At 35.0% G+C, this 15,231-nt stretch overlaps 1 protein-coding gene across 1 annotated transcript; it reads left to right on the top strand.

Annotated features, from left to right (window-relative positions):
* Window positions 1-2,396: 2,396 nt before the first annotated feature.
* LOC108458861 (histone-lysine N-methyltransferase, H3 lysine-9 specific SUVH1-like) lies at window positions 2,397-5,495 on the top strand. The gene is made up of 2 exons (XM_017758260.2): window positions 2,397-2,658; window positions 2,908-5,495. Exon 2 carries the CDS (start codon window positions 3,024-3,026, stop codon window positions 5,016-5,018), a length of 1,995 nt encoding a protein of 664 aa, XP_017613749.1. The 5' UTR covers window positions 2,397-2,658; window positions 2,908-3,023; the 3' UTR covers window positions 5,019-5,495.
* Window positions 5,496-15,231: the final 9,736 nt, after the last annotated feature.

Raw genomic sequence — 15,231 nt, 5'->3', positions numbered from 1 at the left:
GAACAGCCATTCTTATTGTGCTACCTGGCATCTTTGACCTTAACTCATGAGCATAGTCCCATAGCAAGCCAAATTCATCCTTATGATTCCCAGCCATTTTCTCACTCACTATTTTCTTCACTCTATAACAACAGTCAATGGTTACATTTACATGCATCTCAGAAGCACATCTTCTTTGAATTTCCCTCAGTTTCATCTTAGGATGATGCTTGATATTTGCTTCAAAATGTTGGGCAATCATAGTAGCAGTCACCATTTTGTTCTTAAAACTAACCGAACAATGATGCTCATCTTGAAACGTCTTTATTTGCAAGCATTTCGCAACAGGACTGTAGCTAGCCCTAATTCTCCATGGACAGTTAGGGGAAGCAATGCACCTCACAACAACCCTTTTCGGTTTATTCTTAATAAACTTTAGTTGTCTTCTACATTCTTTAGAGTACTTTCGAATTGCACTCTTAAACTGTTTTCCATCTTTAAACAACATTCCCAGACTAAATTTTAACTTATCATTGTGTAAAGGAAACTTGCTCCTCCTTCTCTCACCATCTTCATGTTCTTCATCTTCATCGGACTCAACCAAGCTTCCATGTTCATCTGAGTCCCATACCTTAGTCTCATTTCCATCATCCTCTTCTCCACTACGTGCAGCAGTAACATTATCCAGTCCATCTGATGTTGCAAAATCACCAGCATATTCATTAGCAACATTATCCACTCCATCTGATGTTGCAAAATCACCAACATATTTATCAGCAACATTATCCACTCCATCTGACGCTGCAAAATCACCAGCATATTCATTACCAGCAACTTCACTATCATTATCCTTTCCAACAGCAAACCCTAAACTAATATGTCCACCACTTTCCATGCCAATATCTTTATCTACCTCAATACCAGTAGCAGACACACCCTCCCTATCAGCTTGTACCTCTCCTACATCACCCTTCCCACTAGATTCTACCTTTTCTAAATCATCTTCACCATCAGATTCTACCCCTTCATCATCACCCTCCCCAGTAGTCAACAGAAAAATATCATCTACAATTGTAGGGTTATCAACCTCATGTTCAACATATAACTTAATCTCCTTAAACTTGACCTAAAAGTCCAACATAGCTATGGTTGAAGTGTCATCATGAATCACCCTTAGATTATTTTGTAACTCTACTGTACCAGGCTCATGAAAATAGATTAACATGACAGTGTTAAACCCTAAACCAATTTTGACTCTTTTACATAATTCAAAATAAGATATTGTCTGGGTCCTCTTTAAGCCTAATCACTTTCCCACCTACATATCTAACATATGGGTCATTTACAAAGTGCCCACCCACATGCAAAATAATATAATATTCATCATTTGATGACATCTACAAAAAACAATAACACATTGTAAGTAAAAAAATAAAAAAAAATAAAGCAGTAATAGAAGTCTACAATTTTAACATCTTTTCTGAGCAAAAATAATTTGCTTTGAATAAACAAACATTTTTCTAAGCAAAAAACATTAAAAAATAATAAAACAAAACTCACTACCTATATCGGGACCACTTCTTTGAATACAATACAAAACAGTACACATGCCTACAATTTTAACATCTTTTTGCTTAGGTAACAGAAATCAACATCGTCGGGACCACTATCGCATCACAAATCGACAAAACAAACCCTATATTTTGGCACTGAAATTGCAATAATAAATCACAATTAACCATCTACAATTTTTACAATAGTTTTATCAATAACATTGGGACCACTATCGCATCAAAAATCGACAAAACAAACCCTACATTGTTGCACTCAAATTGCAATACTAAATCACAAATAACCAACAAATCAGACCAAAAATAGAATTTATTTTCCCAACAAACCAAATAAGAAAGCACCTACCTTTCGATTTTGGGTTGCAGAAACTCTCACGATTGTTGAAGCTTTTTCGTTCCTAATAGTTTTAGGGGATCAACAATCTGATTCGTAAAAGTTTTAGAGATTTCAAAAAGATTTCGGAATGCTAACGATTTAGGTATTTGAAGATTTAGGGATTTGAAGATTGTTAGGGATTCAATAAAGGATTTCGGAGGTTAGGGATTTAAGGAATTTCACGATTTGGGGATTTTAGAATTTGGGAAAACATATTTGAATTTGGGGATTTAGGGTTTTTTTTTGTTTTATGATTATTAAATTTGTTTAATTTTTTTCCACGTCAGCTTATTTATTTTAATGTGAGCCACGTCATTGGTCAACAGGAACTCCACGTAAACCAAATTTTTTGACTGGCTGTTGACTAACGGTCAGCTGATGGTTACCTTTTCAATTGGGTTGATGTCTGAAAAATTTGTTAAATTAAGGGTTGATTTCAGGAAGAAAAAAAAGAAGAAGGGGTTAAAGGGCATATATCCAAAAGCCCCCAAAGGTTCAGGGCTTTTTTTACAATTATGCCTTAACAAAATTATTGGAGTAACAGTGCGTCGCATTCCTGAGCAAAACACTCCGAACTCCCCAACAGAATACCAGAAAAGGAAGGTTTTTCTTTGTCAAAATAAAAAAAAAAGTTTTTTTTTTTTAATTTAAAAAAGTGTTCATTCAAAGAAGCTTTCCTTCTCTCTTATAGTTAATCTGCTTCTCTTCATTCCCTTGGAATTTTCCCTACTGGTAATTTACTATTTTGTTTTTGCTCTTTTATAATATAAAATGTTTTCTTCTTGTACAACCTTATATCTCTTCCCTTATCTCTATTTTCTATTGTATGTTCTTGTTAATGGTTATTTCTACTATTTATGATATTGGTTTCTATATTACAGAAACAAGGTATACTCTTGGTTTTGATTTTGAAGGGGAAAAAAAGACCCTTTTTTTTTGTTTAAAAAGCTTGATATATATTGTAGTTTTAATCTCACACAGGACATTGATTTTGTACATAAACATGTCAAGGATGGGGAAAACTGAAACGGGTATGTTTGGTTTTTGAGGAAAAAAGAAAGATAAGATAGGTTGGAAGGATTGATTTATTGATTGAAATGGAAGGAGGGTTAAGTGGAAACACTGTTGTGCCAAATTCAAATGATAAATCCACAGTTTTGGATGTAAAACCGCTACGTATGTTGATTCCTCAATTCCCGGACACCTCTGAGGGTCCTCCTTTTGTTTGTGCTCCTCCTAATGGTCCTTTCCCATCTGGGTGTTCGCCCTTTTTCCCATTTAGTGGACCACAAGGATCTCAATCTACACCTGACCTTAACCAGAATGGCCTCATTTCAACCATTTTGCCGATTCGGTCATTTAGGGTGGAAAATGCATCTCCAATGGATGCTGCACATGACACTCACAAGCAAAAATCGGTTGCATCAAGTTCTGTTAAGAAGAAGGCAAAGGTGGACAAAGGTTCTAAGTTATCGTTCACCACTCCTATTAATTTCGATCCTAGAATTAGTTTATCCGAACGAGATGATGGTAACAGGGAATTGGTTGAAAATGTGCTTTCGAGGTTTGATGCTCTTAGGAGAAAGCTTAGCCAAATGGAAGATGCAGTGGAATCGCATTCTGGGATCATTAAGCGATCGGATTTGAAAGCTGGCAACATGATGATGAGTAAAGGGGTGCGGACTAACATGAAAAAAAGGATTGGGGCTGTTCCTGGTGTTGAAATTGGGGACATTTTCTTCTTCCGGATGGAGTTGTGTTTGGTGGGATTGCATGCTCAGTCTATGGCTGGAATTGACTATATCAAGGGTGAGTTAGAGGGAGAGTTAGTGGCTTTAAGCATTGTTTCGTCTGGAGGGTATGATAATGATGCTGAAGATCCTGATATTTTGATATATAGTGGTCAAGGTGGGAATGCTGGTAGAGATAAAGAAGCATCTGATCAGAAGCTTGAGAGGGGCAATCTCGCTTTGGAGAAGAGCTTGCACCGAGGCAATGAAGTAAGAGTGATTCGGGGTTTCAAGGATGCTATCTTTCAAGCGTCCAAGGTCTATGTATATGATGGGCTTTACAAGATCCAAGAGTCGTGGATGGAGAAGGGAAAATCAGGTTGCAATACGTTCAAGTATAAATTGGTTAGGATCCCTGGCCAAACTGGTGCTTTTGCAACTTGGAAATCAATTCTCAAGTGGAAAGAAGGTGTGTCTTCCAGGGTCGGACTTATTCTTTCCGACCTCACTTCAGGTGCAGAAAGCACGCCTGTTGTACTTGTAAATGAGGTTGATGATGAAAAGGGACCTGCTTGCTTCACATATTTAGCTACTGTCAAGTATTTGAAATCATTCGACTTAGTGCAAACTACATTAGGCTGCAATTGCCATGATGCATGCCGACCGGGAAATTCTAACTGCTCATGTATTAAAAAGAATGGAGGTGATTTCCCTTACACTGCCAATGGTGTTCTAGCATGTCGGAAACCCTTGATATATGAATGTGGTCCTTCATGTCCATGCATTCGGAACTGCAAAAATAGAGTCTCACAGGGTGGCTTGAAATTTCACTTGGAAGTTTTTAAGACAAGTGATAGGGGTTGGGGTCTGCGGTCATGGGACTCTATTCGTGCCGGAGCATTTATTTGTGAATATGCAGGTGAAGTTTTTGACAGTGATAAGGCAAGGCAGGATGATGGAGATGGCGAAATTAATGAATACATTTTTTATACAAACAGACTCTATGAGCCCTTCAAGTGGAATTATGAACCTGAGTTAGTAGGAGAGGCAAGTTCAGACGCCACCGAAGATTATGATATTCCATCTCCTCTGACCATAAGTGCAAAGAACAATGGAAATGTAGCTCGATTTATGAATCATAGTTGCACTCCAAATGTTTTCTGGCAGCCAATTGTATACGAGCATAATAACGGAGCTTATCTCCATATCTGCTTCTTTGCAAAGAAACGCATACCTGCTATGACCGAGTTGACATATGATTATGGTACTCCATGCCAAAATGAGACTGAAGGTGACAACACAACATCTGGAAGAAAGGTATGCTTATGTGGATCACCGAAATGCCGGGGTTATTTTTATTGAGGTTTAGGTTGCATTCAGCGAAAGATGTCTGGAATCTCACTCATCTTTTGTGATTATCTATACATGCAGTTCATCTCTACTCCTTTATAGCTTGTTTTAGGGATGCAGATTATAGTTTCCTGTGGCTGCCATTACATGCAGAAGAACTGACAACATATAGAAACCATGTATATGAACGTTATCTTACTTCTTTTGTATTTAAAAAAAAAAAAAAAAAGGTTTGTGTTTCAAGTAGTTAGGATATGCCAAAGTACATGGTATTTAACTTCATTATTCTTGTTAAGAATCAGCCAACCCCAATTAATATTTTGGGACCAAGACTTGTTGGTTCGGTTCGGTTTATGAATTTTGGTTAGTTTACTATTGGTTGTTTCAAGTTACATTGCTCTTAGTAGTAAATATTATGCCATATCTAAAGTATGATTTCATTGTATGCAATTGACGTTCATATCAAAGATGGTTTTGTGGTGATATAAAGCTTTCGTCTTCATTCATGTCTTTTCATGTGTTGTATTTCATTGTTATAATGGTCTTTAAAGTGATTTTGTATTTTTATATCATAAGGTGGAAAAGCTACAATGCTTGGCGCCCTAATGATCTCATTGTATATGCATTTCACATTCACCCCAAAAATGCTTTTCGAAGGTAATATGGTGCTTTGATTTTTCATTTTTCTTAAAAGCAATTTATATTGAAATATAAATATTAGAATATGATTCTTTAAGTACATAAAAAATTAAAATTAAATATTCTTGTTTCAAATATATATACTTGTATTTAATATTGGCACGGTGATAAATTTAATCTCTACTTTGTGTCACTTCGGCTGTAATTTTTTTTATTTTATCATTTTGGCTTTTAACCTTTAAATTTTAATTAAATTATCTTTTAGATTATAAAATTAATTGATATGTTAAAATTTTAATGGGATTCACATGATAGCTTGTGTGATAATTCATACAAGTTATCATATTAATGTAGTTAAAATTGCCTTCTGACTCATTCCTTCGATCAAAGGTTCTCTGGATATCAATCTATCACCCCATACAGATCGATTTATCATCTAATTTTAGTTGTTTGAAAGTCAATGTGATCTAAAGAAAATTAATAAAGATCAAAATGATAAAAACTATAAATGTTAAAAATTAGATTCGAGAGAATAAACTTAAAGACAGAGATATTTTAATTTGAAATATTCAAAATTTTAAGATATAGTTGAAAGGACATTTGTTATTATAAAAAAAAGGTTGCCCTATATTAACAAAGTAAGGTTGGATCCCATTAGCATATTGCGTACTTTATAGCTTCATTTGTAGGTGGAATTTGAATGATCTATACTTTTAAAAGTACATAAAAGAAAAAAAAAACCTTAGTCATTTTAATATTACAAATTCAAATTTCGATTCAAATTATGAAGAAACTGAGCATTGACCAACATGTATATATATTCAATGTTAGAGAGAATAAATCAACAAATTTAGAACAATTAGATAAAATAGCATATGATATCTAATTTTCTTGTTATTTTATTTGTAATTGTATTGTACTTTCGGACTAATATAAAATACATGATGATTTGATTTTAGTTTTGATATCGTATTGTTAACTACTTTCTTTGGCTAATATAAAATATGTGATGATTTTATTTTAATTTCATTATTTAAGTATTATTGATAATTTTTATAGTAATTATGTTTTTTTAATTCAAATTATGTAACTATGTAGTTATAATTTGTACTACAAAATAGCATTATGATATAAATACATTTTGTCAACCAAACACAACTAAATAAATTACAATTCTTATAAGGATATTAGAAATTACACTTTGACCGAATTCATATTGTGTATATATGATTCATGATAGAGAAGACATGTAAATTATTATACGATCAAATTGAAAATGAGCTCTGGGGGTCGGAACGAATATGAATGAGTAAATAAACTCCAGAAATAAATTCGAATGATAAGTTAAATGGTGCATTGAGGTTGAATGAACATGGGATTAAATGGCATAATGTCAAAGACATAAATGTGTAATTCATGTATGGCTTAAAGATAGGTATTTGGCAAGTAACTTGAATTGATAAACTCTTTTATTATTAATGTTTATGTTATCTTAAATTATGAAAGTACTACTAAGTTTTACTGTTCAGCGTACAGTTTTTTTTTTATATAGGTATCGGTGATCCTTAAAGTCTCAGGAAGTGAAGCCAACATTTGGACTGTCGTTTTCGACTCAACTAAGTTTGTATAGCTAATTTCATTTTGGTAAAACGACATGTACCTAGAATTATCTTGTTCAATGTTGAAAATGGTCAAAATGGTTGTATATGAGTTGTGAATATATGGAATGATTTTTGTCATGCATAGAAATGGTACTAATTGTTTGGAAATTGTAAATTGAACATGTCTTGATTATGTTGGAAGATCAATTGGCGCCTTAAGGCCATCTATTGTTGACTTATGTTAGCTTGGGAATGTATGAATTTGGGAGTTAGTGGATTGCCGAGAATGTCGCGACATCAGCCTTTCTCGTTTCGATGACCTTGTTTGAGGTCATGACATCGACTCTATTTTATTTTGAAAACTTTACAATTTGGTCCTCAGGTTGTGAAGCTAGCATACTGTCTCCAATGTCGTGACACCAAACTCTAGAAGTTGCTAAATCAGCTTGGGAAGTTTTGAAAATGTTATAGTTTAGTCGTAGTTCGACCCCGGGATGGTATCAAGCTTTCGTAAGCTTGTATATGGACCGAAAAAGATTATATATAATTTTTTTGTATGTAATACATGAAACTTAATGATTAATGATGAAATTTGTATTTAATTGATCATAGTTTCTCCGAAACGAATGTGACATTATGTAGCTTGGACCCGACGACCGAGTTAGTTATAGAGTGTTACAAATACTATACTGTTGAGAGGATTTACTCAAATATTTGGTGTGCTATTACTTTCTTATGGTTTTTTTGTTCGATTTGAGTTCTTTTGTCTTTTGAGAGTTTACTTCCACTTTATTTCAATGTCTTAAAGAGATTTTTTTTTTTTTGTGAATTCTTGTTTTTTAGAGTAAGCTGACTTAAGCGGATTTGAAGCAAAGAAATTGCTTAAGGCCATGTGGTTTGTCAAAGTAAATTTTTAGCCTTGTGACAATTGATAGATGAGCTAAGGTTTGAAGTCTCTGGTAGAGATAATGAAAGGAGTAGATGAGCAAATTTAACCTAGTTAGACTCGTGGAAGGGGCAAAAAAATTACCAAATCGAGGGTTTAGAAACTTGAGTGGTCAATCTAGAGGAATTCATGGGTGGTACGAAGGAAAAACCCGACGTAGTTGAGGGATGCACCAATGAGTTAGACTCGATGAAAGAGCAACTAAAGGAATATGTAGCAGATGCTTTCAGTTCCAATTTGGATGCTATGAAAGGGGCCCTTAATATCGTTATGTATAATTAGACAGAGACGTTGACTAAGTGGAATGATGCTCTAAAGCTATGATTGTGGCTTTGAAGGAGGAAACTGAAGCCGTAATGTTGAGAATTAAGGAGCTTGAAGGAGAGCTCGCTATGTGCAAAGCTTCTGTGGGAAAAAGGGATGTTTGTTTCGGTTTTTAAGTAGCATAAAATGGGTGTCCCCAAGCCAAAAGAGTTTAAAGGGATGAGGTCTGTGAAGGATATGGACAATTTTCTCTAAGGGATAGAGTAGTATTTCGATGCAATGGTATTGAGGATGATCCCACTAAAGTAAACACTGCTGCAATTTATTTTACTTATGTTCCTTTCTTATGGTGACGTCGTAGGTCCACAGATGAAAAACGTGATGAAACTGTAATTGAGACGTAGGAGAAGTTCCAAAAAGAATTGAAGAATCAGTTTTACCCATAGTATGTTGAGGAGACTCAGGCTAAGTAGCACTGGCTTCTGTAAGAAAGCACTATTCTAGGAGTTACGTCGACAGGGCATTACTAAACTTACCTAGCTATGGCTAAGGCATTCTCTAAGTTTAGGGGCAAAAATTTGAATAGTATTGATTCATCCAAGCCCAAATTCAAACCCAAGGGCAATAATGGAGAAGACAAAGACAAACCAACCAAGAATGGAAATGGTAAAACCCAAACTGTTCAGAAAGCTAAGCTCGATAAGTCGTGAGAAAATAAGAAAAATGGGCCAGTGAAATGTTTCCTTTGTGGCAATCCACATATAGTGAGGGATTGCCCAAATATGCGCTTTCTTTCATTAAGAATGATGAGCTAGACAAAGCACCGATGAAGTTTTGTTCGATTGAAGCTAAGAAAGGTCGTAAGAAAAATGGGCTGATGTTTGTAGACACCATTGTGGTAAATAAAAGATTGAATGCCCTTGTTGAAAAAAATGCTTTGGATTTGTTCATGTTCGAAGAAACTGTTTGGAGATTGGGTCTTAAGGCTGAGAAAGAAATGGAATGGGTTAAGATCATGAATTCCAAAAGGGTTCCAACAATGGGTAATGCGAAAGGAGTTGTGCTTGAACTTGGTAGTTGGATCGGTAAGAAAAAAATTAAGGTAATACCACTTAAAGATTAAGATTTTGTGGTTGGTTTAAAATTCCTTGACCGGATTAATGTACTTTGTCCCCCCTTTTTTTTATTGCATGTGCATTTTGGATTCACGACACCAAGTGTGGTATTGATTAAACATGAGACAAGTGCGAAAGCTAAGGTATTGTCCGCAATTCAGTTTGCTAAAGGGATGCCCTGAGATGAAGTTTCTTACTTAGAAACTTTAAAGGTCAATGAGTCTCATAAGCCCATTAATGATATCTTAAAAGTGGTGATTCAATTGTTACAATCTTTTCAGGATGTGATGCCCACTGAGCTGCCTAAGATGTTACCTCCTAAAAGGGAGGTGGATCACTAATGCCCAATGTTGAATTGCTAGCCAATTCCCTCTGTTGAATGTCACTACTAGAATTGAGGAATTGTGGAAACTATCAAAGGAGCTCTTAAATGTGGGTTCATTAGACCATCTAAAGCCTTATATGGTGCACTGACTTTGTTTCAAAGAAAACATGATGGGTCCTTGAGATTGTGCATCGATTATCGGGAATTGAACAAGGTTACTATGAAGAACAATACCCAATTCCACTTATTGAAAATTTGTTTGATCAACTTAGTAGTGTAAAGTGGTTTACTAAGTTGGATTTGCGGTCGAGGTACCATCAAGTCAAAATAGCCGAAATGGATAAGCCAAAGATAACTTGTGTGACATGTTATGACTTGTATAAGTTCCTTGTTATGCCCTTCGAACTAACTAATACTCTAGCGACATTTTTCACCCTGATGAATATGGTACTTTAGCCTTTCTTAGATCATTTTGTGGTTGTTTATCTTGAAGACATTGTGGTGTATAACAAGTCACTTAAAGAGCATGTGGGCATTTGAAGAAAGTGTTCCAAACCTTGCAAAAGAATAGGCTTTATGTCAAGGATGAGAAATGCTCATTTGTTTAGTGTGAGGTTCCGTTCTTAGGCCATATTGTGGGAAATGACAAAATCTGGATGGATGGGAGCGAAATTCGGGCTATTGTTGATGGAAGCCACCAATCAAGGTAACAGAGTTGCGATCTTTCCTTGGGTTGGCGAATTATTACTGACACTTCACTGAAGGCTACTCCAGAATCACCGTATCCTTAATAGATTTATTGAAGAAATGTTAGGTGTGGAATTGGAATGAGTTGTGTCAAAAAGCCTTTGATCAAGTGAAACAAGTAATGATGAAATAGTTCATGCTTGCCTTTCCGAATTATACTAAATTGTATGAAGTGCATACGAACACATTAGACTATACAACTAGGGGAGTACTAATTCAAGATGGGCATCCGATAGCTTTCGAGAGTTGAAAACTTAATAAAACTAAGCGGCGGTATACGGTCCAAGAGAAAGAAATTACTATAATGGTGCATTGTTTGTGCACTTGGAGACATTATTTGTTGGGTTTTAGGTTTGTAGTATTTATGGATAATGTTGCAAATAGTTATTTCTTAACTCCAAAAAATTTGTCTCTTAAGCAGGCTCATTGGCAGCTTTTCTTGGCAAAATTTGATTTCAGCAATGAGTATAAGCCGGGCAAAGCCAATGCAATAGCTAACGCACTAAGCCGATAAATAGAGTTTGCACCAATTAGTCAGCTTGATCGTTCCCTATTGGAGTGGATTAGAGAGGGATTGTCCCATGATTCCACAATCAAAACATTTATTGAGCTTGCCAAATAAGGGAAAACAAGGTATTTTTTGGCTTGAGGGAGATTTGTATACTCAGGAGCATCGTCTTTATATACCTCAATGGGAAATTATGCAAGCAGATCATGAAAAAGTGTCATGATTCGAGATGGGCTGGTTATTCAGGTATGCACTGTACATTGTTACTTTTGGAGGACCGTTATTATTGGCCTCACATGGGAGATAATGTTGAGACCTATGTGAAAACTTGTCTAGTGTGCCAACAAGATAAGATGGAGTTGAAAATTATGGTCAATTTATTATAGCCCTTACCCATTCTAGAATGACCATGGGATAGTATATCCATGAACTTTATTTTTGGTTTGCCTAAATCTGAAGGGCTTGCGAGTATTATTGTTATGGTTGATAGATTTTACAAGTATGGAACATTCATTCCAACAACCAATAAGTACCTTGCTAAAGAGGCAACTCGTTTGTTCTTTAGGCATGTGATGAAGTATTAGAGAATGTCACAGCCTATTCTTAGTGATCGAGATGAGTGATTTACATGCCTGCTCTAAACAAAATTGTTCAAGTTGATGGGGTCAAACTTTAACTTTTCCGCTAGCATGCATTCTCAAACTAATGGACAAACCAATAGAGTAAATGCTTTATTGGAGAATTATCTTTGACACTATGTGAGTGCCACACAGAGGGACTAGCCAAAGTAATTGGATGTGGTCTAATTTTCTTATAACTTATAGTGGAGTGGGGCCAAGAGTCAGAATATGTTTGAGATAATGACGGGGTAACAACCACTCACACCTAACGCTATTGCAGCTCATTATGCAAGACCAAATCTAGCAGCTTATCAATTTGCTAAAGATTGGTAAGAGCATAATGACTTAGCCAGAGTTTGCCTACACAAGACAAGTAAACGCAACAAAAAATGGGCTAATAAGAATTGCAAGGATGTATAGTTTCAGGTTGGTGACTCAGTCCTTGCTAAATTACACTAAATTTTGCATCACACTGGCTAACACAAGGGACTTGTGCAATGCTATGAAAGACTTTTGAGAGTTTTGAAAAGGGTAGGCAAAGTGATAAGGATGATTGTGAAAGAAGGATCGTAGTTTGGCCAAGTCGCATATTTGACTTAGGGCTTTAGACTTTCGGGAAAAAACTTAGATTTTGAAACAACCTGAAACACAAAAAAATCTAAGTTAGATAAAAAAAATTGAAGAAAAATAATGGAAATAAATAAACTAACATAAGTAAAATAGAACAATAGAATAATAAAGAAAAGATGGAACGTGGCATGTAAAAGTCCTAAGGAGCCTTAGAAACAAGAATAATCTACAACCCCTTCAAGTGACTCTAGTTTCCTCTCCAAGAAAGAAAACTTGGCAAGAAAAAGTTTGAAGATGATCCCCACAACCTGAAAAGATTGTTAACACTCTTCTAAAAGAAAACTTAAGAAAAATTCTTGAAAAAAGAAAAACTCAATGAGGAGTTGAATAATAATCAATTGAATGGATTGTGTACAATGCAAAGGCCTTTATATGGACTAGATAAATAAATCTAAATAAAACTCTTAAGTATACTAGAACTCTAATTGACCTGAACAAGAAGTAGTTTTAAACTAAACTTTCTTGTTGACATAAAACTCTTAAATAACTTAAAATACTTAATAATTATAAAAATTCTAAATAATAAAATAATAAGACTTGATAAATACAATATTAGACTCATATTTAATAAAAATTAAGCCTAAAACCCAAATCCAATATTATTTAAACTCAAATTAAAAGCCCAAAACTTGTAATTCTCGTCATAATCCCGTCCAGAAATTATGTTCGCGCAATCTTCACTAAAATGGTCATAACTTGAGCTCTCGAACTCAAAATCGAGTGATTCAAAGTGTGTTTCAAAACTAAGAGATAGATCTTCAAAATCCATGTAGACATCTTAACCATGAAATTCCTGAATCCCATCCAAAAAGTTGTTGCAAGTTTGTTGATTCCTCAAATTTAAAAATTGGCATCTTCGATGAATAGAATTTAATAAATTTTACCCATTTCATGCATATATCATTTCTCGTTTCCTCAAAAAGATTCATCCTCACATATTGCCTTTGATCGAATCTTGATTTGATTTGTTTGGCCTTTGATCTTATTATTAGGCCATGAGGTAGTGTAAGCCCCTCACATCCATAGGTCTGAAATTGAACCTTGAGACTCGCATCACAAAGTGGCCTACAAACTGGAGTTGCCAGCAAAAATGTTCATTTTCAGTTCCATATCAGTATGTTTAAGTCTTTCCATGATGATTAGGAGGATCCAAATTGAGGCAAGTCCGAACGAGCGCCAATAAGGGTAAAGGTCTCCTATGATAGTGATATTTAATGTGTTATGGCAAATCGAGTGATTTGATAGACGTACTACAGGTCGAGGCATGAGTACCTTGTTCGATGGAAGGGACTTCCCGATAGTGAGACTAGTTGGAAGCTTGTTGAAGCTTTATGGCAATTCCAATAAAAGAAAACCTAGTTTCATTCTGAGGATGCGACAAGGGCATCACAAGAACAGATGAAGGAGGATGTCACGGGCCACGTAAAGGAGCCCGCAACTGATGCACACATTTTAGACCCTTCATGTTCCCTTGGGGCTCATTCAACCTGACAGGACTGATCCATTGCATGGAAGAGACTCAAGACCCATCTACTTAGATCCTAATTAAAATGTAAACACTTTAGTAACTTATACTTTTTACCAATATAATTATTGTAAATCTTAAAGGATAAGAATGTATAGAGTTTAATCCCTTAAAACTCTCATCTTGTAGATAGACACTAATCTCAGCCATTGATATAACTCAATGTGTACAGTTGGATTTGGGGAGTTCAACTATAATTAAAACCCTCCTCCTTCATTTGTAATCACTGAGTAATGATATACTTTTGAGAGCATTTACTCAAACACTTAGTGTGGTATTGTTTTCTTGTGGTTTTTCTGTTCGATTCGAGTTCTTTTGTCTTTTGAGAGTTTGATTCCGCTTTATTTCGGCACCTTAGAGAATTTTCTTTGTAAATTTTTATTTTCGAGAGTAAGGTTAACTTAGGTGAATTTGAAGCAAAGAAATCTCTTAAGGTTAAGCAATTTGTCAAACTAAAGTTTTAATCACGTGACACTTGATAGAGATTCAACATTTAGGTATTGACTTTGTGGTGACTTGTTTAATTTAATTGCAATCTCAAATAAGAAGTAAAAAGGTTGTATATTTGGATATTCATGAGTGGTAAATTTGTAGTGTGAAGGATTATGGGATGTGCAGTACGTGGATGAAAGCAGTGTCTACTTGTGGTAAGAATGCCTTTAAAAATCAATTTATATTGACATTCAGGGATTGAAGTATGTAAGGCAGTCCTTACTCAATTAGTGTTGTAGCATAAAACTGAGTACCTTAATGTTTATGGCTTTGATATTGACGCAGGTAAGTAAGATTGATAATCATTGTCCATGGAAAACTGTGTATAAATGTAGATATGACTTGTGAAATTTGAGGAAATACTTCAGCTGTTAAAATTGGTAAGTATGGCTTCATGCTGCCAAAAAGCTTCAGCTGTTACCTTAATGTTTTCTTCTTGTTTATATTGTAGGTTGAGATAAATGCATTTGGATTTAGATTTCCAGAATCGTGCTCTGATTGAAGGAAACTAACTCGTACGCTCGGCATTTCAACTTTTGTTATTGTTCAATTGTAACAAAAGGGTAAGATTGCATGCATGCACAGCAATAGGGACATACACAGAGTTGATATAAATAATAAATCCACACTTTCACTATCTCATTATATACATTATGTACGTATTTACATATAAAAATGGTTTATATTTCATCCACCAAAACCAAACAATTGGAATATCGAAATCTTCTTCTAGGAGTATTTGCTCATTTAGCTATTATCCTTGTTGCAGCAATCAGCAGGTTGAAGTTTTCTTCTGTAGAAGTTAATCTATAT

This window comes from Gossypium arboreum, chromosome 4 (assembly GCF_025698485.1).
Source record: "Gossypium arboreum isolate Shixiya-1 chromosome 4, ASM2569848v2, whole genome shotgun sequence".
Classification (NCBI taxonomy): Eukaryota; Viridiplantae; Streptophyta; class Magnoliopsida; order Malvales; family Malvaceae; genus Gossypium; species Gossypium arboreum.
Note: the sequence above shows the minus strand (reverse complement) of the source record. Positions and strands in the feature narration are given on the sequence as shown.